The 22,470-nt window shown below is 34.4% G+C and overlaps 1 protein-coding gene across 4 annotated transcripts in view; it reads left to right on the top strand.

The window, feature by feature from the left end:
* The window catches only part of LOC105492606 (LDL receptor related protein 1B), a 1,932,714-nt gene that overhangs the window by 1,769,933 nt on the left and 140,311 nt on the right, over positions 1-22,470 (top strand). For all 4 annotated transcript variants that reach the window (XR_011609732.1, XM_011759820.3, XM_011759819.3 and 1 more), the window contains exons 67-71: positions 5,199-5,315; positions 12,996-13,102; positions 18,140-18,269; positions 19,976-20,082; positions 20,418-20,550. Coding sequence is in view for 3 of the 4 variants with exons in the window: in XM_011759820.3 (XP_011758122.2) it covers positions 5,199-5,315; positions 12,996-13,102; positions 18,140-18,269; positions 19,976-20,082; positions 20,418-20,550 (594 nt within the window). In the remaining variant the exon portion in view is untranslated. The remainder of the gene's footprint in view (positions 1-5,198; positions 5,316-12,995; positions 13,103-18,139; positions 18,270-19,975; positions 20,083-20,417; positions 20,551-22,470) is intronic.

The raw sequence follows: 22,470 nt of genomic DNA, 5'->3' as shown, positions 1-22,470 counted from the left end.
TAACCTCTGTCTCCCGAGTTCAAGTGATTCTCCTGCCTCAGCTTCCGAAGTAGCTGGGACTGCAGGCACATGCCACCACACCCAGCTAATTTTCATATTTTTTAGTAGAGACGGGATTTCAATCAGTTGGCCATGCTGATCTCGAACTCCTGACCTTGTGATCCACCAGCCTCGGCCTCCCAAAATGCTGGGATTACAGGCGTGAGCCACCACCATGCTCAGCCTTTTCCATGTAATTCTACATCAATCTAAACAATCTTATCTATTTCTTCAAAAAAAAATTTGCTGTAATTTGACATTGATTAAAGTAATTTTATATATATATGATTATATATACATAAAACTTTGGAAAAAATGAACATTTTAAACAATTTTCAGTTTTCTAATCCATAAACATGATATGTATCTGCATTTCTTAGGCATTATTCAATTTTTCTCAGCAATGTTTTGTATTCTTCAGTATAAAGATCATACATAAATTTGGCTAGATTTATGCATAAGCATGTGTTTTTTCATTGATGCCATTGTCAATTTGTTTCATTTTTGTTTATTGCTAACATATAAAAATACAATTAAATTTATATATTGATCGTACATTCTATTACCTTCTTAAATTTACTTATTACTTGCAGTAGTTAGTAGATTCATTTGGGTCTAAAGAGAAATTTAAATTTCATTCCCACTGTTGTTTTCTATTTCACTTCTCCATGTCTTGCTCCCAGAGGCATCCCTAGTGCTAGATTTTTAAATCCCTTTTCAGAAATATCCCATCCGTATGCAAACACCAATAGTATTACATTATACACTACATATAATTCTCTTATTTGAAAGTCTCTCATCTTACCTTTCTGGGAGAATCAAATTTATTACTAGTATCACATATATTATGTGATAATATGTTTAAAATGAAAACAAGTTTCTACATACTATATTTGTTTTATCCATACTTACTCCATACTTTCTCCAACACTTGAAAAGGGGAGTAATGAGATATTTGAATTTCATTTAACAATATAAACTAATGTAAAACATTATATATTGTGAGCATTTTATATTAACTCCGGAGGTAATATAATGTGGAAATATATATGTTCTGTTTTATATCAGTTTTTTGAGCCAGTGATTTTTAATTCTGGTTTCTCATTGGAATCATAGACTAGCTTTAATGAATACTGATGTCTGGATCATACCCCAGATATTGATTTGATATGGGATATGGTTTGGGCAAAGAGATATTTTAAAGTTCCCCAAGTGATTTTAATGTATAACCAATTTGAGAACCGATGTTTTAGGCCTTACTCATACAGTCCCCCCTCTAAAATGTGTCTCTGTGTGTGTGTGTGTGTGTGTGTGTGCGCGCGCACACACACACACACACACATACACCTCAAGGGAGGTTTGAAATGCAGAACAATGCTGTGTAGTTTGTATTTGGAATTTTTACAAGTGATTTCATGGATCAAAAAACTTAAATAACCTGGAAACATAAAATTTGTATAACTTTACATAAGGCAATTAATGTTTCCTGCATTACTGTCTTTACTCCCCAAAAGGAAATTTTAGCAATGAACTCTAACTTGTTTTTGTCAAGAAATAGGTGCAGATATTTTTAAACACAAACTATGATACAAATGTTTAAATATAGAAAAAAATACAAAAGGGATTAGGAATAAATTGATTGTCAGTACCAAATACTAACCTTTGGCAGTCAAGGAGAATTGTTATGCTGAGAATTAGTGTTATAAAACTGGATTACATGGGCTATTTTTCTGGTCTAGTCTGATCTTTCTTATTTTCTTATATTCTAAAATTTTAAGACATTATCTAAAAATAGTACAAGCGGCCCGGGGGTGGTGACTCGCACCTGTAATCCCAACACATTGTGAAGCCGAGACAGACGGATCACCTGAGGTCAGAGGTTCACGACCAGCCTGGCCTACATGGCGAAACCCAGTCTCTACTAAAAATACAAAAATTAGCCAGACATGGTGGTGTGCACGTATCATCCTGGCTGCTCGGAAGGCTGAGGCAGGAGAATCACTTGAACCAGGGAAGTGGAGGTTCAGGGAGCCAAGATCACGCCACTGCACTCCATCCTGCAGGATAGAGTGAGACTCCATCTCCAAAAAGAAAAAAAAATAGTACAAGTAATACATGCAAGGAGTAAATAAGACTAATATTTATACATAGAGCAGTATTTTCAGAGTTTATTTTAACTGGAAAATAAAATAGACATCCAAATTGTTCAGTTCTAAACCTATTTTCAGTGGTCATTCAGTCTAACATATTTCCTGATTGTGTGTAGAATGTTACATTAGAAATTTTGTGAAATTTAGGCCAAATTTTTAACCTAAAGTTAAATATAACACAGACAAGGTGGATATAATATAAGGCAGAAAACATTGCACCTGACATAAGTTACATTCTGAATAATTATTAGCAGGCAGGAAGGAACGGAAGAAGAGAAATTCAGACAACACTTTTTTTTTTTTAAGTAGAAAAATGCATTTGAAATCTATCATAAGAATTTTTCTAATAAAATGTTGTTGAAGCTGGAGCTGGATATAAATTCCTCCTTTGCCATTTAACATATTTGTGAGATTGGACAAATTAAGTGTTTTGAGAGTTTTTTTCCTCATATGTTTAAATACATATAATAATACTTCTTAAAAATATTATGAGGATTAGATGTGATCCTGTGTATGAAAATGCTTAGTCAAGAGTTAGGGTGGATCCTCAATAGATGTTCAGTATTTAATTTTCGTAAGTATACCTAAGTCACTTTTGCTTTCTTTTATTATTATTATTATTATTATACTTCAAGTTCTAAGGTACATGTGTACAATGTGCAAGTTTGTTACATATGTATACATGTGCCATGTTGGTGTGCTGCACCCATTAACTCGTCATTTACATTAGGTATTTCTCCTAATGCTATCCCTCCCCCTTCCCCCTACCCCACAACAGGCCCTGGTGTGTGACGTTCCCCGCCCCGTGTCCATGTGTTCTCATTGTTCAATTCCCACCTATGAGTGAAAATATGCGGTGTTTGGTTTTCTGTCCTTGTGATAGTTTGCTCAGAATGATGGTTTCCAGCTTTGTCCATGTCCCTACAAAGGATATGAAGTCGTCCTTTTTTGTGGCTACATAGTGTTCCATGTTGTATATGTGCCACATTTTCTTAATCCAGTCTACCATTGATGGACATATGGGTTGGTTCCAAGTCTTTGCTATTGTGAATAGTGCCGCAATAAACATTACGTGTGCATGTGTCTTTATAGCAGCATGATTTATAATCCTTTGGGTATATACCCAGTAATAGGATCACTGGGTCAACTGGTATTTCTAGTTCTAGATCCTTGAGGAATCACCACACTGTCTTCCACAATGGTTGAACTAGTTTACAGTCCCAGCAACAGTGTAAAAGTGTTCCTATTTCTCCACAACCTCTCCAGCACCTGTTGTTTCCTGACTTTTTAATGATTGCCATTCTAACTGGTGTGAGATGGTATCTCATGGTGGTTTTGATTTGCATTTCTCTGATGGCCAGTGATGATGAGCATTTTTTCATGTGTCTGTTGGCTGCATATATGTCTTCTTTTGAGAAGTGTGTTCATATCCTTTGCCCACTTTTTGATGGGGTTGATTTTCTTGTAAATTTGTTTAAGTTCTTTATAGATGCTGGATATTAGCCCTTTGTCAGATGGGTAGGTTGCAAAAGTTTTCTCCCATTCTGTAGGTTGTGTGTTCGCTCTGATGGTAGTTATTTTATTTTATTTTATTTTTTTCTGTGCAGAACCTCTTTAGTTTAATTAGATCCCATCCAAGGAAAACTACAAACCACTGGTCAACAAAGTAAAAAAGGACACAAACAAATAAAAGAACATCCCTACTCATGGATGGGAAGAATCACTTTGTTTTTTTTTATGTATTTGAGTCTGAATTCTATAAGTTGCATTTTAAAGTAAAGCATAAGAACCACCACCAATAACTTACCCACTCCTTTAGCTGATTTGTTTTACTAGTCTGAGACTGGAAGCACTTCACTGTCCATCTCTAGTATGGATGATAAGGAGTTTATCTGAGTACATGAAAGGGAAATGTGTTCTAGATTGTGTATTGAGGCTTATAATTTTATCATTTTAATGTTATTTAATTCATAATTTTGTTACTCCAGAATCTTGCTATTCAGTGTGTTTCATAGACAAAAGGCAATATTATTGCCAGCCAGCTCGTTAGAAACCCAGACCTACTGAATCTCAATTTCCATTATAGCAAAATTCCCAAATGACTTATATGTATGCACATTAAGGTTTAATGGAGCACTGTTTTAGCTATAAATAGTTCAATATTATAGTTTTAATACATATGATTTAAACTTTAAATAAATTCTTATTACATGCTTTCTGATTCTAGCTGATATACATGTAAGTTACATTTGTTGTAAATAGCGCTAGATCAGGAGTAGAAGCACACTTCTTTTATATTGGCTGTGCCATTTAATGATAGTGAAAATGTATTAAGTTCCTAAATTTCCAAAAGTTTTTATTTCACCATCTGTAAAGTGAAAGGCTAGTTAATACTTTTCCTGGTACTCAGTGGAATTGTTTAAAGGTTCATGTGAGATGGCCCATAATTAATATTCAAACTCTATACACATATGAAACATTATGATAACCAATGAGTTTGTGAGTGGGCAGTGGCCAGGATTTGGAAAGAGCAGCTAATCACAGATCGATTATGAATAAGAGCTCCTTAGGGAGAAACACAAGATGACAACCGTAGAATTGTAATAATAACCATATATTTTGTTGCTTTATAGCAGAAATACAGGGTGGAGAAGAGAGGATGTGTCCTAAATGAAACGACAACTGTCCAAAGTGCTGGGATTACAGGCATGAGCCACCATGCCCGGCCAATTTTGATTTTTTGAAAACTGATTTGTGTTGACTTTGCTTGGATGGTCCAATCGGTTTCTTCCTAATTAGCTCACAGTGAAAGCATGAACAATAACAACATAAAACAAGACCAAAAAATAGATTTTCCTTAGCACTTGCCTTCAATTTTTCCTAAGGATGCTTCTTAGTAACTGAATTAAGGAAACATTATATGCCATGGACTTGTCATGGCAGTCAGGACATTGTGAGGGATGTCTTCATGGAAATCTACAATGCAAACTCTGGTTCTTTCCATTACAGATAAAAAGACTTGTGGACCTCATGAATTCCAGTGTAAAAACAACAACTGTATTCCAGATCACTGGCGGTGTGATAGCCAAAATGACTGCAGTGATAACTCAGATGAAGAAAACTGTAGTAAGTAACTCTTCCTAATAATGTTATGAGCTTGACAGCCCATTCCATAAGCAGGATGGCAATTTTTAATTCTGTTAAGGTATAAATTTGAACCTATCTGTCTTATGGCTCACATTTTTATACATATATTCACATTTGGATGAGAATATTCAGACTACATTGACCTGAATCTCAAATGGTAGAATTATCGAAATACTTATCCTGAGAGTTATTTTGTTACAGTTCTCACAATTGGTAGGAAACTATCATGAGGTTTAATGCAAACCCTTAGTAGGCAATGAAGGAAACCGTTGATGCAAGTTCACACAATGAGCTGAATGATGTGGAGTCACTGTAAAACATCTCATTCTTTAACAAATGGTAGTCATTTCATTTCAGTCTCAAATCCTTTTACACTACAAATTCACCCATGAGCATATTTCAGTGAAATATCACTTATTCTCTCTAGGGTAGTCAACACCTTATATATTCAGGATGCATTTCTCTGAAAATAGAATAACACTATTGTTACCATCTGTCTTCTCCATTTTTATATAATACATTTAAAAATAATAATTATCCCAAAATTTTACTTTCTGAAGAGTATGGCAGTTATATAAAATTGTGACAGTATCTCCAGATTGTAGCATTTATTTCAGAATATATATATATATATACTGAAATACATATACTGAGACCTTACATACTGAGACCAAAAAATACGTATGTATTTTTTGAGACAAGGTCTCACTCTGTTGCTCAGGCTGGAGAGCAGTGGCATGATCACGACTTACTGTAGCCTTGATCTCCCAGGATCAGGTGTTCCTCCCACCTCAGCCTTCCAGCTGCGACTATGGAAGCATGCCACCACACCTGTCTAGTTTTCTTTTCTTTATAATTTGTAGAGATGGGATCTTGCCATGTTGTCCAGGCTGATCGCTAACTCTTGGGCCCAGGCGATAAACCCCGGCCTCCCAATGTGTGCGGATTAAAGGCGTGAGCTGGCCACATTCAGTCTGAGTATATTTCTTATTGGCACTTTTATACACTGTCATTTAAACAAAGAAAGCTACACAAGCATGTTTAAAATAACATAATAATCAAATTCCATTTATTAAATATTTATGTCTGGTACTTCCAAGAAGACTTAATGCAGATTAATAATGATAGTGTCTATTCTTGCAGACATCTCATTGGACTAAGAGCATTCATTTCCCCAGAGGCAGAAGACTAAATCTACATAGGAATACGTTATATGAAAGCATATAATTAGTAGAGTGAAAGCCTGAATAAACCACTCAGATATTTGGCTTGCAAAGTACCAACTAATGTTTTGGATAACTTTCACAACTTAATCTGACCTGTCTTTGGGAATGAAGTATATTAAGCATGAAATCTCCGGATTATTGTGATTATAGAATATCCTGCATATAGAAACTTTTATAACTCCCTCTTTACATACATATCTTCTAACAGGTCATAGTCTTTAGAAAGATAAAGAGCACTGCAGAGAGTCAATAGAGTTTTAGATTTCTCTAAACACCAGTTTTTAAAAACTATGTATGGAAGTTCTCTGATCCACTTAATGATTAAAGTAAAATTCTGGTGGGGTGGAGCTGGTAGGGATAGAAGCATAAATACAAAAAATCCCCCCACAATTATGCATATACTTTCTGCTTATTTATGAACCAGAACTTAAGTGTACAAATGTCTACTTAGATTTTTTCTTGATATATTTGGTGTTAATCATCAATAAGGTAACTGAGAGCAAATGCCTTATAATGGAAGGATGTTGAAAGCAGAAGAGGGTGGATGAGAGGCCAACTCTGAAGACATGTCTTGGAGAACTTTTATTCAGGGGGTGGTTGAATCTATGTGAGAAGTTAGCCTACTTTTATAATAAGAAAAACAGGAGAAGAAGGAAGGGCTCACCTGCTTCTGAGTCTGCTGGGTTTTTCTAAGTGGCTGAATATCATTGTACTGACATCTAAAAGTCAGCCTTTGGCACAAGAAAGCAAGGAGAAAGAACATTGACTCTTACTCTCGCTTGTCACTGTGGAAACTCAGTGATAAATCACTGTAGCCACAGTGTCCTTAAGAAAAAGTGAGGGAAGTGGTTGCAGTATCAAGCATTTCAGTATAAAATACCCAATTATGTGTGGTTCTCTTTTAGTGTCTGTTCACTCTGAGCTTGTTGACTAAGGCAAGTCATATTGATGAAGTTGCAGAGGAGAGATGACAGTGAACAAGAATGAAGCATTTTACAGTTGTAATATGGAAGAGTAGTAGGCATATATGGGACAAGTATAAGAGTATGTTCACATTTTACACATGTAAGAGGAGTGTCAGAGTATGTTAGGGCAAATATGAAAGTATATTCACGTTTTGAACATGTAAGAGTATGTAAGAGGTTGGATCCAGGGGTCTAGATAATTGATTAGGATTTCAAAGAGGCTATTTTGAATAGGCCAGAAGAAATGGGAAGCTTTCGACATTGACAATAGTTCTACATAGGCAGACATTTAGTCAATAAAGAATGAGAAAATAATTCAGTTATATATTTGGGGAGCACCAAAATATTAGTCACATTGAAACAAGCCTTAGAAGAAAATACTATTGCTGTACTAAAATCTATCAAGATATTTACAATTGTTATCTATTAAAATAATTGTAAACACAGACACACACACACACACACACATGCACGTCGCTGTCCTAAAATATTAGGTCTGTGGTATATGTTGTCCTATTTTCTAAATAGTATTGAGCAATGTTATGCACTTTGATTCATGTTTGGCAGATATTGTTAGCTATTATTAAGTAGTGAAACATATCACAGACATATAAATCAACCTAGATCATCATGTGTCGCTTAACAGTGGGGATGCATTTTGAGAAATTTGTCGCTAGACAATTTTGTCATTGTGTGAACAGCATCAAGTGTACTTACACAAACATAGATGGTACAGACTACTACACACCTAAACTATATGGTTCAGCTAATTGCTTGTAGGCTACAAACCTATACAGCATGTTACTGTACTGAATACTATAGGGAATTGTAACACAATGGTATGTATTTGCCTATCTAAACATTAAAAAATTATAATTTATGACACCACCACTGTATGTTGTTGGAAGCGTTATTATGTAACACAAAACTGTCGCTGAAAAATAACAGCAACATAATTTAGAGTCACTTTTGGTCTTCTTTGTTTATGAATCTGATTTCATGCATTTACTTTTTAAATTGTGTTGGAGATAGTCCACTGATAGAGATGGGAAGAGTTCAAATAGTAGTGGGGCAATTAACTGCCAACTACATTTTAAACTTAATATGCTTTCTATATTTTTATATTTACATAGGATAATTAGTTCATTGTCATTTTATCATCCTCTGCTTATCATTTCCCTCGTTAAGTGTTCAGCAGGGACACTGCTTGAACAATTTTTTCTGCTCTTCAAAACAAGAAAATCTCATTGTCATTGGAGTTATTTTGTAATCTGGATCAGAAGTTTGGAAATAATTGAGAGATCTCAACATCTATACTATCTTTAGCAACAAAAAATAAAATACGTCATATATGCCATATACATTACTGATTTACAAAATAAATAACTTTATATCCTTACATTATTAAGAAGTAACTAAAAATCCAATCGATTTTAAAATAACAAGTAATTTAAAATTTAGGTTTACATAGACAAGCTGCTTGTACCTTATTTGAATTTCTAGTGCTTTCACACTGAATTTCTATCAGAAGATTATTTGTATAGAGTGTAAGTTATACTAATTGTATTCTAAAAATTCTTGTCAAATGCTAACATTGACATTCATATAACTTTTGAATTTATCACCAAGAGTTTTTAAGATAGTAGAGAAACTGAAGTCCAAGTCTTTCTGCTCTGCCATTTACTCTATGGTGTTGAAAGCCACTTTTATTTCCAGAACATGATTTTCTTCAGTTTTGTGTAAAATGAATTCCAAAGCTCTTTTCAATTCTGTGGCTGTATGTTTTTGCCTCCATCAGTAATCAGTATTGAAGTAAATAATCAGTCTATATGATGCCCCTGTATTTTGTTCTATTTTCTTTTTTTTTTGAGAGGGAGTCTCACTTTGTTGCCCAGGGTGGAGTATAGTGGTGCTGGTGCAATCTTGACTCACTGCAACCTCCATCTCCTGGGTTCAAGTGATTCTCCTGCCTCAGCTCCCAAGTAGCTGGAATTACAGGTGTGCGTGGTGGTGCCCAGCTAATTTTTGTATTTTTAGTGGAGAAGGGGTTTCACCATGTTGGCCAGACTGGTCTCAAACTCCTGACCTCAGGTTATCTGCCCACCTCAACCTCCCAAAATGTTGGGATTACAGGCTTGAGCCACCGCACTTGGCCCTTTATATTTTATTCTTATTGAAGAATCCCAATTAGCCTTCTGAAACATGGAAAGCATACCCTGCAAAAGCTTCTTGGTTGCCAATCTGGCTTGTCTAGATGAGGTTTATGGAAAACCTGGCTAATTGTTCACATGTGGAGTTCCTCATCTACTCTTGGTCCAGGAATATAGGTAATATCAGAGAAAAATTAGCATGAAAATAGCATTTTAGAAATACAGGGGAAAATGTCACATCCAATTTTATTTTTCAGATGGGTTAGCTTTTACTACAGTCATTTTATTGTTGTTTTTCTCTTTCACAAGAAAAATAGTATCATGATAAAGTCTGAAAATTGGTCTTTTACTTTATCCAAAAAAGATCAAAGGTAAGATAAGCAATAAGGAAAAATTCCTTAGGACTTTCCGTGATAACTAAATTACATTTCCCTCAAGAGATTTTCTTTTTGAGCTATCTAGTGGCAAAAGATTCTGAGGTATATGAATGATGGTTAGAAATAGACTCGGTACCCTATTCCTTGATGGTATTTGTGTATGTATAAAAAATTCATGATTATTATTCAGAAGTAGATTTGCTGGCATTTTAAAAAACATGATAGAAACATGTGGAATTTCCACTTTCCCTGGAAAAGCTTTTCCCAGCAAATCTCTCAGCCTCTCTACTGCCATTTTGAAGCAGAATAATTAATAATGTTAGGACAAAGTCTCTAGAAAATGAGCATTCTGTGGAACTCTTGGGTAAATGCTTTCAACTACTGGCTTGATAACTTTTTTAACCTACATCAACAACTTTCAACTCTTTGTATAGCAAAGTGTGTCAAGGCCTGTGAAGCCTTTGCTGTTTAGCATATGATGAGCACACTTACTTTTAAATAGGATAAAGGCAAATTAGAACATTAGAGGAAGAATTAGTCCCATTCTACAACTCCCAATTCTATGAAATTAGATGTTTCTTCTGCTGTTTTTAAACATGTAAGTACGATATATTTTAAATTTACACTTTCTTTATTCTTTTCATTAAAACAATTTTGGCTGTTATTTTCCGTTGTTAAATAAATTGAACATATTTCACTATAATTTATTTCCTCTGAGAATAAAACTGCATGTGTCTGCAACCAGGAGGGCAAAATGGCTTCAGTATGGAATGATGATAAGAGCATATGAGTTTTCTCTTGTTTTTATTAACAAAATAGATATTGCTAGCCATGTACCTTAGATAAGTCACTTGACTTCCCAGGCCTTTAATGTTAATCTCTGTAATATGTGGACACTTATTTTTTCCTCAGTTGTATGGGAAGCAATGATATAGCCTACTAGGAAAAAGTACAGGCCCTGGTATCAGGTTGTCTTGATTCAAGTACAATTAATAGCTCTTCTGCACGCTCAGTGATTTGAAGTACGTTACTTATTATCTCTGTGCCTCAATTTACGCATCTAAAACGGGGTGCAAGTATAGCACATTCCTTAGAGAGTTGTTATAAAAATTCATTGGTGAGTTAATTCAAGTACGTTTCATTAACTTTACCTAGTACTTAACAAGAAATAAGCAATTGGTAGAGGATAATTATTATTATTGTTATAATAAATAATATTAGTATTAATAGTTATTTTTAAGATGAAAGCATAATCCTTGTGAATACCTTTTAAAAACAAAAAGGGAAATTTCTTTTGTCACATCTACTAAACAAAGGAGTGTAGGGACATGAGAAGATTATCCATTTAAGGGCATTTTCCCATTCTATCAAATGGCACCTTGTCTTATACCTTGAAGGTCTTGTTTTAAACTAAACTAAGTAGCAGAGTAGAATGAAATGCTTGCTGTCACACACTGCTTTTTCTATAGTTCTTCCAGTCCAACGTTCTGAAAGGGTTTCTTTTTTTTTTTTTTTTTTTTTAGGCAGAATCTTGCTTTATTGTCCAGGCTGGAGTGCAGTGGCACGATCTTAGCTTACTGCAGCCTGTGTCTCCCAGATTCAAGCAATTATCCCACCTCAGCCTCCCAAGTAGCTGGGATTACAGGTGCCTACCACCAAGTCAGGCTAATTTTTGTATCTTTAGTAGAGTCGGGTTTTGCCATATTGGCCAGGCTGGTCTTGAATTCCTGACCTCAACTGATCTGCCTGCCTCGGCCTCCCAAGAGCTGGGATTACAGGCATGAGCCGCCGTGCCTACCTCTGAAAGGGTTTCTTTATATAGAAATATAGGAGCCCCCATGATACCAAACCATCAAGATGTTACTCTCTATGTAGAAACCAAGGGATCGTGTAGAGCAAAATCCAAATACAGACTGATTCACTCACAATCTTTGTGCAGAAAATCAGGCATCATATGGATATTCCTTAAACTTAATGTCTGTTAGTTATTGCTTCTTGACCCAGTAAGAATATTATTATGTGTGATAGAGCTGCAAATACAAGGAATGAATAGAGAAAACAAGAAGTCTTTCATCATGTAAGATATCAGTCCTGTTTAGAGAACAAAAATGAAAAAAGAGATGATATCCAGCAGTCATATTGGTTACTTGTACGAATGAATTTCTAAAATCCTACTTCATTTTCCAGATGAAACATATTCCAATAGGAATTAAGCCAAGTAGTAAGTCATTAGTATTTGGCTTATGCCTTATGTGGAATATGGGACAGCATAATTAAATCAATAACTGCTAAATTATCTAAATTGACAGGCAAGTGATATAGGGCACAATAAACAATGGCATAAACAAGTGCAGTTTTTAAAGAAGAATCTTACAAACTAGCTTTGTGTAATATTATCCCTATATACTCTTCTTGTTCCAGGAACTCCAGATTTTCTGGGAACAAAATTGAATAATTAGAATGTTTTTAGAATACATAATAAAAAGTCAAATACAAAGGCTAGACTAACTGCCCAGTTAATAATAAGCAGTCCCATAGGTACAGAGAGTCACAAAATGTCATACTTACTTAAAGTAAATACGTAGAATGACATAGAACTCCAACAACTAAAAAGGATCATTGTTATAGTATGACAATAGGTACATTTTCAGGCTTTTAATTTTACTTTGCTGATTTATTTTTATTAAACAGTAGAACATTTATCTTTGATCCAACTTGTTTTGGTCATGCCATTTTGTACTCATGATTTTAAAATAAATTTGAAAAATTATTATATTATGTACCATAGATACTTCATGAGACTTTTCCTAAACAATATGTTGGTTCTGTTTGACTAACCTCTTTTTTATTTCTGTAATGCTACTTCATGTCATATGTCATATAAATTTTACAATGCCCTTGCATATAATAGAATAACCCTGTGCTGTTTTTCTGTCCCCAGAGCCACAGACATGTACACTGAAAGATTTCCTCTGTGCCAATGGGGACTGTGTTTCTTCAAGGTTCTGGTGTGATGGAGATTTTGACTGTGCAGATGGCTCTGATGAGGTAGGCATTTTTGTAAAATCAAAAAGAAAGCAGTTATTTAGAATCACATTTGTAATTATTATTACTCAGTCCAGTAAGTGAGGCAAGGACAGCTCAGAAATACACTTTACTCCTGACACACTGAGATAAGTATTATATCCGTGTGCTGGGCTGCACATCCCCAGCACAGGGAATAGCTCTTGTGCTGCTATTGACAGTTAATTTTATAGTCTGTTTTACCTCAACTGGTGAATAGCTGGGTTGGGAATAGGATGTTTGAAAACCCTATTCCCTATAGCTGATGCCCCTGCCATCTGTGAATTAGTTCATAAATTTGCTGCAGTATTTATAGTCAGGACTAATATTTTTATGCATTTTAAACAGTTTCTTCTCCCCAGTCTCTTTCTTCAATAGTTATAGTCTTACAGACATCGATGTGGGTCATCAATTTTCATGAAACCACAGGTTGAGCTTTGCTTCCGTGATGAATCACAATCCATTTATAATAAGGCCTATGTACACACAGCTTTAAGTGAAAAAGTTTACAATTTCTGTGGAAAATTCTATGAACTTAGTCTGTGCTAACATTTATAATACTTCATACAATTTGTTATTTATGAATTTATGTCCTTATGTTTCAGATATTAATTACTCCATGATGCTTTAAAAATAATAAACAACCCATGATTACATATATTTTTCTCAGTCAAATCTAAAAGGAACCCAGCTCTGATATCCCAGTATCAGTGATTTCACATAGATAATATCAGAAACACAAGGTTTGCACAATCAATTCCAGTAAGAAGTGAAGGAAAAAGAGTTCTGGCCGGGCGTGGTGGCTCACACCTGTAATCCCAGCACTTTGGGGGCTGAGGCGGGCGGATCATGATATCAGGAGGTCGAGACCATCCTGGCCAACATGGTGAAACCCCATCTCTACTAAAATACAAAAAAATTAGCTGGGCATGATGGTGCACGCCTATAGTCCCAGCTAATTGGGAGACTGAGGGAGGGGAATCGCTTGAACCTGGGAGGCAGAGATTGCAGTGAGCTGAGATCGTGCCACTGCACTCCAGCATGGTGACAGAGCGAGACTCCACCTCAAAAAAATAAAAAAATATATATTGTTCCACAGCATACACCATGTATCCTGTATTGCAATGATTCCCTAAAGCTCTGCTGCTCTGGTTGAGAAGCATATGTACTCACCTCTTATTAATGCCCTCCCACTGACCATAGACTTGGCCAGAGGATTTTTGCTGCAGCTCTGGAGGTTTCTGTGTTTCAGTTCCCAATTCCCTAGATATCCACTGATTTCCTGCCTCTGGGGGAGACACTACAGGTTTCTGCTCTTTACAGAATTTATGCAAACTAGGTCTCTTCCCACCCTGAGGCATTCCCTATAGGACTGGACAATTCTCCCTTCTCTCACCTTTTTGAAAAGTCACAATAACCACATTCAACAGCCTATATTTTGAAAACAAACACGTGTAATTTCTCACCTGAGGGCTAGCAAAACCTAAGTCTCAAGGATGAGAAGGTCACTCAAGAGAAAAAGTTGAAAAATACAGCGCTTCTAGTCATAGAGCTCTTCACAAAATAAAAGTCAAACCATTTTTTTTTTTAACACAAAGGAGAGTTACATTTTTTTACATTTACCAGCCACATATTTACCTAACATTCATACATTTGAAAATTACATTAAACTTTTCTAAGGCAGAAAAACACACTTTAATTAAACTCATCCATGAAAATATCTTGGCTTTGGTTTTATTTAATATGTAGAACCAATCTGGGTAATATGTAAAACATCAAGAGGTGGGGATATATTGCTTAAGGCTTATATATTTATCTTGAATCATATTCACAAGATGTGCAAAGTGTTTATACAGAATCGAATACTACTTCTTTAAAATCTTATTCATGTAAAAGTAGATATCCTTATTACCATGTCTCTCATCCCATAAGTTGGTGAACACAGTGATTTGATGGTTAAATATATAACCATATATCCAGACATTTGCATGATAAGGCTCAGAAGAAATGAAATTTATTGTAGTAAAGTCATTTTTCTCTATATTTATAGACGTTTAGTGCAGTCTATATGTAATGAAGTAGCTAACACTATTGGTAGTTGATTTCTATCTTTTTTTTTTACCATCTAGACAAAAAAAAGACTGAACAAATGGCTAGAAAGCAGAATTACACGCAGAATACTCTCACATTAAGAACAAAAATTGAGAGAATTGTGAAGATAAGTTTCTGTATGAATGAAACTGATAATATTAGCTTGTTAATAACAAAAAAATAAGAAGTTTAAAAAGTTGGTTCAATCTAATTGTATAGCAAGTATTTATCTCTGTGGTACACACAAAGAATGATTATTTAAAGTGATTTTAAATTATAATATTTTTCCTCTATATTTAGCATAATAGGTTGTAAGAACAAAAAAGCAAAGAAATCTTAAACTGCATTCATAGACTTACCGTTAATAATAATAGTGGTTCTGCTAATTTGAAACATGTAGGGAAGTTCAAATGCTTATTTATGTCAATGTCATTAGAACTCAAAATTTAAAAGTAAAAGAAAGGAGATATAAATGTAGAAACAAAAAGTTAAGTAAAAATCCTCTCTTATTAAATCCGAAAGTATCTTTATAAGATCTTGATTAATCTTTCTCTTTCTAAAACTATGTGATTTCTACTTCTGCCAGTGAAAAGTCCTAGAACCGATTATAAACCAATGGTAATGACTATCCTGAAATTCACCAAGTGGTCTCTAAATACCATTTTCCAATTAAAGGAAAGAAGACTCCTTTGAGATATGCCTAATTTTAGGTCTGAGAAAATAAATGGACAAGATGAGCTGCTAACATCTGAGATTATTAAGAGAGTGTACAAAGTGCACAAGAACAAACTTAAAGGAACTTCCACTGACAAAAGGGACAATTTGAGCATTAGAAAGAAAAATGACTGGAAGGGATTAAAACCCACACATACACACACATACACACACACACAATGTATAAAAATCAATGAGTTCACAACAATATTTTAAAAAGCAAAAGCTCATTAGTCACTTTGGAGGTTGCAAAGGTAACAACATTTTTAGGATGCAGTTAGTCAAATTCAGAATGTGAACTATTCTATAGTATAACTGACCTGTTTTCTTCAAGTAGTAAATGGTGTTTTAAAAAACTGAAGAATGAGAAATAGTTGTACATTAAAGAAACTTTAATTCAAGGTATAGATCTCTTTTGAGTCCTTACGTTACCAAACAGTATTTTATATAGCTAAGTGACACACCCGTGCCATTGGTCATTGAGCTGTTTTACTTAAATGAGCCCACTTGCAGAGATAATAATTCATTACTTCTAAAAATGTTTACTGGATAGTTATTATAATCATGTGACGGTATTAGATACTTGGTTCACAGACAGGCGTGATCTTTATCCCAGTAGAGCTGGGATAAAGTTATATGAGATGTTAATTTATATTTGTTTTCTACATTTGCTAGTTTATTAATTTATTAATTCACTCAGCGGTTTGTATTGAATGTTTACTACGTCCCAGGCACTAACAGTATGGAGAATACAGTGGTGAATAAAACACATGACATCTCTTTCTTATGACATTCTCTAATGTCTTTCACGTCATTTGCTATTATGTAGCTTACTCCAGATATCCCACATTTCCGATTATCCTTACATATAAAAAGCTTTTTCTTAAGTAGTTCCATTTCTACTTAAACTGTCGTCACAAAGAGAAATTTTCAGAAATTTAGAAAGTGAACTCTCCTTCCTTACATGGGGATGAAACTGGGAAGAAGCAGCAAGTAGTAGTTCAACGTGCTTTACTTGCTAGGAGTTCCATAAACCATGAGATTGTTACACTTTCTGTGGAAGAAGCAGACAAGTACATTTTGGCAAAAATAGAAATTCTCTAACAACAGAAAACATCATCCCAGTGAGACACTTCATTAGAGTAGTCCATTTCAACCAGAGTGTTCAGACCCAGGAAAGGTGATTTCTAGTGACTCCATTTCATTCATCTCATAGGCCGATCCTCAAAGGTAAATTTGCCATCTTGTTTGACTTCCACATAAAATCTGTATATGGACTAGCAGAAATGTAAATGTTGACAGTTCATTTCATAGTGCTTTAGGGAACAATACCGGAAAAGAAGAGAAGGAGAATTACAAACAACTAAACTGTAAAAGGACTGGTACAAAGGAAAAGAGATGGAGAGAGGCGAAAGAAGGAACACCAGGGGAAGCTTTGCCAATGCAAAACAGATTTGTCTTAGGATTTTTGTGTGTTTTGCATTCCATATCCCTAGCCTTCTTCTCCCTCTAGCCAATAAACTGGATGTAGTTTCTTAGAATTAATTTTTGAAAAAAATAATTGTTTTTAAACATGATGTGGCTACATTGCCTAGACTGGAGTGCAGTGGTATTCATGTGTGCCTATCATAGCACACAACAGCCTCAAATTCCTGGACTCAAGCAATCCCTGCCTCAGCCTCTTGAGTGGCCGGGGCTATTGTGCCAGCTAGAAGTAATTCTTTAACCCTTTTATTATCTCACAATCTTCATTATCACCTACAATTATTAAAATTCCATTACCCCATAACTGTCTACTGAATAATTGTACTCTCAGAGTAACTTAATTAGCATGATGAAGCCATAAAATTTGTGTTCTTTTTTTTCCATTTTTTGTTTTATTATGACACACAGGGACAAATCAAAGTGGAAAATTGTTATTATTCTGTTATTTAGTCATGGGCTTAAAATATTAGCATCTGAGCCACTTTTATACAGTAGACATGGTTCCTATACTTCTGGGTTACTATGCATAAGTTGTCTAGTCTTTTAGTTTGTAAACATTTTTCTAAAAATGCAATTTTAATTACATCTGTGTTGTTTTTGACAGAGAAATTGTGAAACAAGTTGTTCCAAGATCACATCCAGGTTTTCTGTACATAAGTTTCCTTATCTTTTAAGTGTGTAGACGTGTTTCTAAAATTTTAATTTTGATTATATCTCTGTTGTTTTTCATAGAGAAATTGTGAAATAAGTTGTTCCAAAGATCAGTTCCAATGTTCCAATGGTCAGTGTATACCAGCAAAATGGAAATGTGATGGCCATGAAGACTGTAAATATGGGGAAGATGAGAAAAGCTGTGAGCCAGGTAAAAAGATTGAAGTGATATTTCATTTAGTTAACATTTTACCTTGATAGAATTTAAATTTAAGCAGCAGTATGCAGAAAACAGTGGCAAATATGTCATATGTTTACCATGTTTAAGAAATGGTCTGCAAATCTGTGGATAAATTAATTAGTGTGTTCTTCATATGTTTTGAAAGTGTTTGGGAAGATAAGATCATTACTTATGAATGGAATCCAATCACAATTTCCCCAAATTTGATTTTCTGGTATCTATATCATATTATACCATTTGGAATTGTTTCCCCAAGATAGCAAAGTAAAATCTGTTGAAATTATAAGTACAGTAAAAGACAAGGTTTTAGTTATGGAAATGATGATTATGAACTAAAATGTACCCATTTCAATGTGATGCTAGCTAAAAAGAAGCATAATTGTATTGTTTGTATTTACATCTTGGGCCAAAATTTGAGTAAAGTTAGAAAGCAAAGCCAGAAAAAAAGACACTATTCAATTTATGTGCTAGGTGGCTCTATAAATATACTCATTAAAACACTTCATTTTTAATTATATATTTTAATTACATTATCTTACAGAAAAATATTACTGGTGGAAAACTATACTATAATGTATGTATGAGCATAAAAACATTACCTTGAGAGACTAGGTCAGAGTCACAGCTATAAGACTCATACATTACTATGATCCAGTACCATGTCCATGGGCCATATTGTTAATTGATCACTTATTTCTTTCTTACTAAATACAGACATGTTATTAGACTCCTTATGTACACAGATCCCTAGACAAACACTGCCAATTAAAAGGAGTTAAAACTCAAGGAAAAAGCTTTTTAGTATCCTTGAGCTAAGGAATTCAGACCACGAAGTCATTAAGTAAGTACAATAGACTACATAGTGGTCTAACATAAGGCCAGAAGCCCAGACATTTGAATGCAAGCCTAGCCAACTCAAGCCCATAGACAGAGGCAGCTGTCATAATTTCTGTCAATTAATTAGACTGGGTAGTATTTACATCTTGTGACTAATACACTTACAAATATTACAAACTTGCCAATATTATACTTGTAAATAACATTTAGCTGCTTGTTTTTCTTAATTTCTGCATCATAAAGGAACACTGCACATTCTGTTAACTCTGTTAATTACACATGTATTCATATTTAAAATCCCCAAACAATGCAATTCTTAGAACCTATTCAAATACTTTATTTATGTCAATGCAACGAAATAGATATCACTGGGTCTATGAGACCATGCCAAGATTTCTACTTTGTGCTTTATGCAGTGAATGTAAGATTAACATACTCAAAGGTTACTAAATATTATTACAGTTTTGAAAGTAATTTGAGACTTCAATAATTTAAAATAATTTAATTTAAAATTGTAAAAATAAAAACTCGTATAACACTTCAAAATCAAAGGGATGAAGGATATCAAGGTTTTCTTTTTCCTTCTATGGACTATTGAGTAAAATTCTTACTGCACAGGCTATTACATCATGAAGTATATTTAATATAATGCAATAATATTATAAATAATTATAAAATTATTTAAATAATTTAAATGAATCTGTAATACCAGTCTTTAAATATATTTATATAGTATAAACTATTTTTATTACCATGTATAAATTCATATATTTATGTTTTTATTTCTAAAACCTGTTATTTTTACTCTATCTCAATCTCAAATTTATAATTGTATTCAGCTTCTCCTACTTGCTCATCAAGTGAATATATATGTGCCAGTGGTGGATGTATTTCAGCATCTTTGAAATGTAATGGAGAATATGATTGTGCTGATGGTTCAGATGAGGTAAAATATATTGTTTAATTAAAATATTTGAATTACATGAATTAGGTTTGGGCAAACAAATGTAATGAAAATAAAGGAAAGAATCTTGATTCTTAGCACAGTTTAACATGTTGGATATGTACATTGAATGCAATCATTTCAGCAAATACTTGAATCTTCATGCTGTCCATATACTAAAGTTCATTCTCCTTTGTAGAAGTTATATTCATTAAGACAAAGTGAAAGGAAGTGCATGGTATAATAAATCTCTAGTATTACAAGCTGCATGTTTATTTTGACAATGATTATGTCATTATCATTAATGAAAACTGCAGTGTCCATTTGTATTTGAACAGATGGACTGTGTGACTGAATGTAAGGAAGATCAGTTTCGGTGCAAAAATAAAGCCCACTGTATTCCAATTAGATGGCTGTGTGATGGAATTCATGACTGTGTGGATGGCAGTGATGAAGAGAACTGCGACAGAGGTAAGGTATTTGTGTATGTGAGTGCCTGTAAATGAGAGAATGAGAGTTAAGGTGCTGTGCAGAATATACAGTGTGTGCTAGAGGCAGAGGATAGAATCTTTAAATGATTCTCTTTCCTCTTCCAAGTTTCATTATATAGCAGCCTGGTCTAAATATGCAAAATCCAGATCATTGTCAGACAGAGCATAATCTCAATCTGGGCATGACAAACACTAGCACTGGGCAAGAGTTTACTGAGTGTCTACCATTTCAGACTAGATGCCAGGTCAAGTATAGGGATATGTGGAGAATACAGAGAAAGTAGTCAATAAAACCATGACTACAAAAGTATATCCTGAATTTTCTGTACATTCTTTCCTTTCACATTGCTTGCCTTACTCTGAAAACATAGGAACAACAGATGGCATACTCAATTGCACACATTCATATGCTGTATGATATCTAGGTATAGGCCGTGCCCCAAATCCCTAAATTTCCTTATTGCAATATCATTGAGAAAATAACCTACATTTTTTTTGTCAGTCTAAAAGACAACTTTCCGTTTTGTCATAGATTATTTCCCAGCTACGCGAAGATCATTTTCTGACAGATAACCACATTTTAGTTTCAAGCCACCACATTAAACGTAGCAATGGTTACTACTTAGAGTTATTTCCCAAAGCAATTGTGTGCTGAAGATTAAAATGATCACAAATGAATCCATATTTGCTATTTTCATTTTGTTAAATACATGTTTTAAATACAAAATTTCTTGTGACCTGCTTACAAAGTCTCTCAATAGAGTTTACACTTCTTGGTGTTTGGAAGATCATTAATAGAGATGGTACTACATATTGCCACGTGATTCAAGGCACTTGAATGTGCACTCTAGGTTTACATACTTTAAATCTGTCTCACATGTTTACTTTTGTGAATATGTAGTCACCTAAGAAAAACAGTATTTTACTTTCTTTAATATTATTTGAGATGTTTATGGATATCTCCATCCCAAACCTGATAAAGTATTGTATTATGAAGAAAAAAAAAATAGTTTTTTTTGTTTCCTTTTTTTTTTTTTTTTTTACAGCTCCTTGCAGAGCAGGGCTAACTCATAGGAAGTGCAACCAAAGTAGGCCTTCAATTTCATTTTGAATTTGCTGTTTATAATAGAGAGTGGTGAAATGTTAAATGTCCATAATAGCTCTTTCTACCTTAGGCTAAGTTCTCACACTTGCTTTCTGTAATTGGTCACTCTAGAGACAGCAAACGTTGTGGACAGTCTGGCAGCAATAACTCATGTGACTTTTGTATTCAAAGGTTTGGGGATGATGATTAAGCTACTCCTTGTTTTCCATATTCTAGCGAATCACCTCTGTTGCTCAGCTTCAATCACTACCACCTGCCTAGTTCATTCTCCCATTGCTTCTTGCTTGGACTGGCATAATGCCACCTAACTGGTCTCCCTTACATCCTATTTACTGTTACAAGGTTCATCTTATGTAAGTGTCCCTCCGATTGTGTCAGTTCTTACTCAAGGTACCTTATTACATACAAACAATTCAATCTAGTAATCAGGGTTACAAGAAAATGAGCCCATTTTACCCTCCCAGGCTTACTTTCTACTGCGCCTCTTTATGTATTGTATCCTAGCCAAACTAGAAAATCTCAACTACCTTTCAGATCTAAAATTATTCTACTAAATATTTAATCTTAATGACTGAAAAAGAGTTGAGAGCCTTTAATTCAATCATTTACAAATGTTTCAAAGCCCCCTTCCCCTCCATTCATACCTCTAACTTGGTTTTCTTTGCTGCTGGGTAATTAAGCTCCAATGACATATTTTAGTGGTTAAATTATTTGATCTCATATGAATGTACCATAAGGCATTACCACATTCAGATTTCTAGTATTTAATTTACTCCCAGGAAGTGGCGTAGGTAT

The sequence above is a fragment of the Macaca nemestrina genome, chromosome 11 (genome assembly GCF_043159975.1).
Source record: "Macaca nemestrina isolate mMacNem1 chromosome 11, mMacNem.hap1, whole genome shotgun sequence".
Classification (NCBI taxonomy): domain Eukaryota; kingdom Metazoa; phylum Chordata; class Mammalia; order Primates; family Cercopithecidae; genus Macaca; species Macaca nemestrina.
Note: the sequence above shows the minus strand (reverse complement) of the source record. Positions and strands in the feature narration are given on the sequence as shown.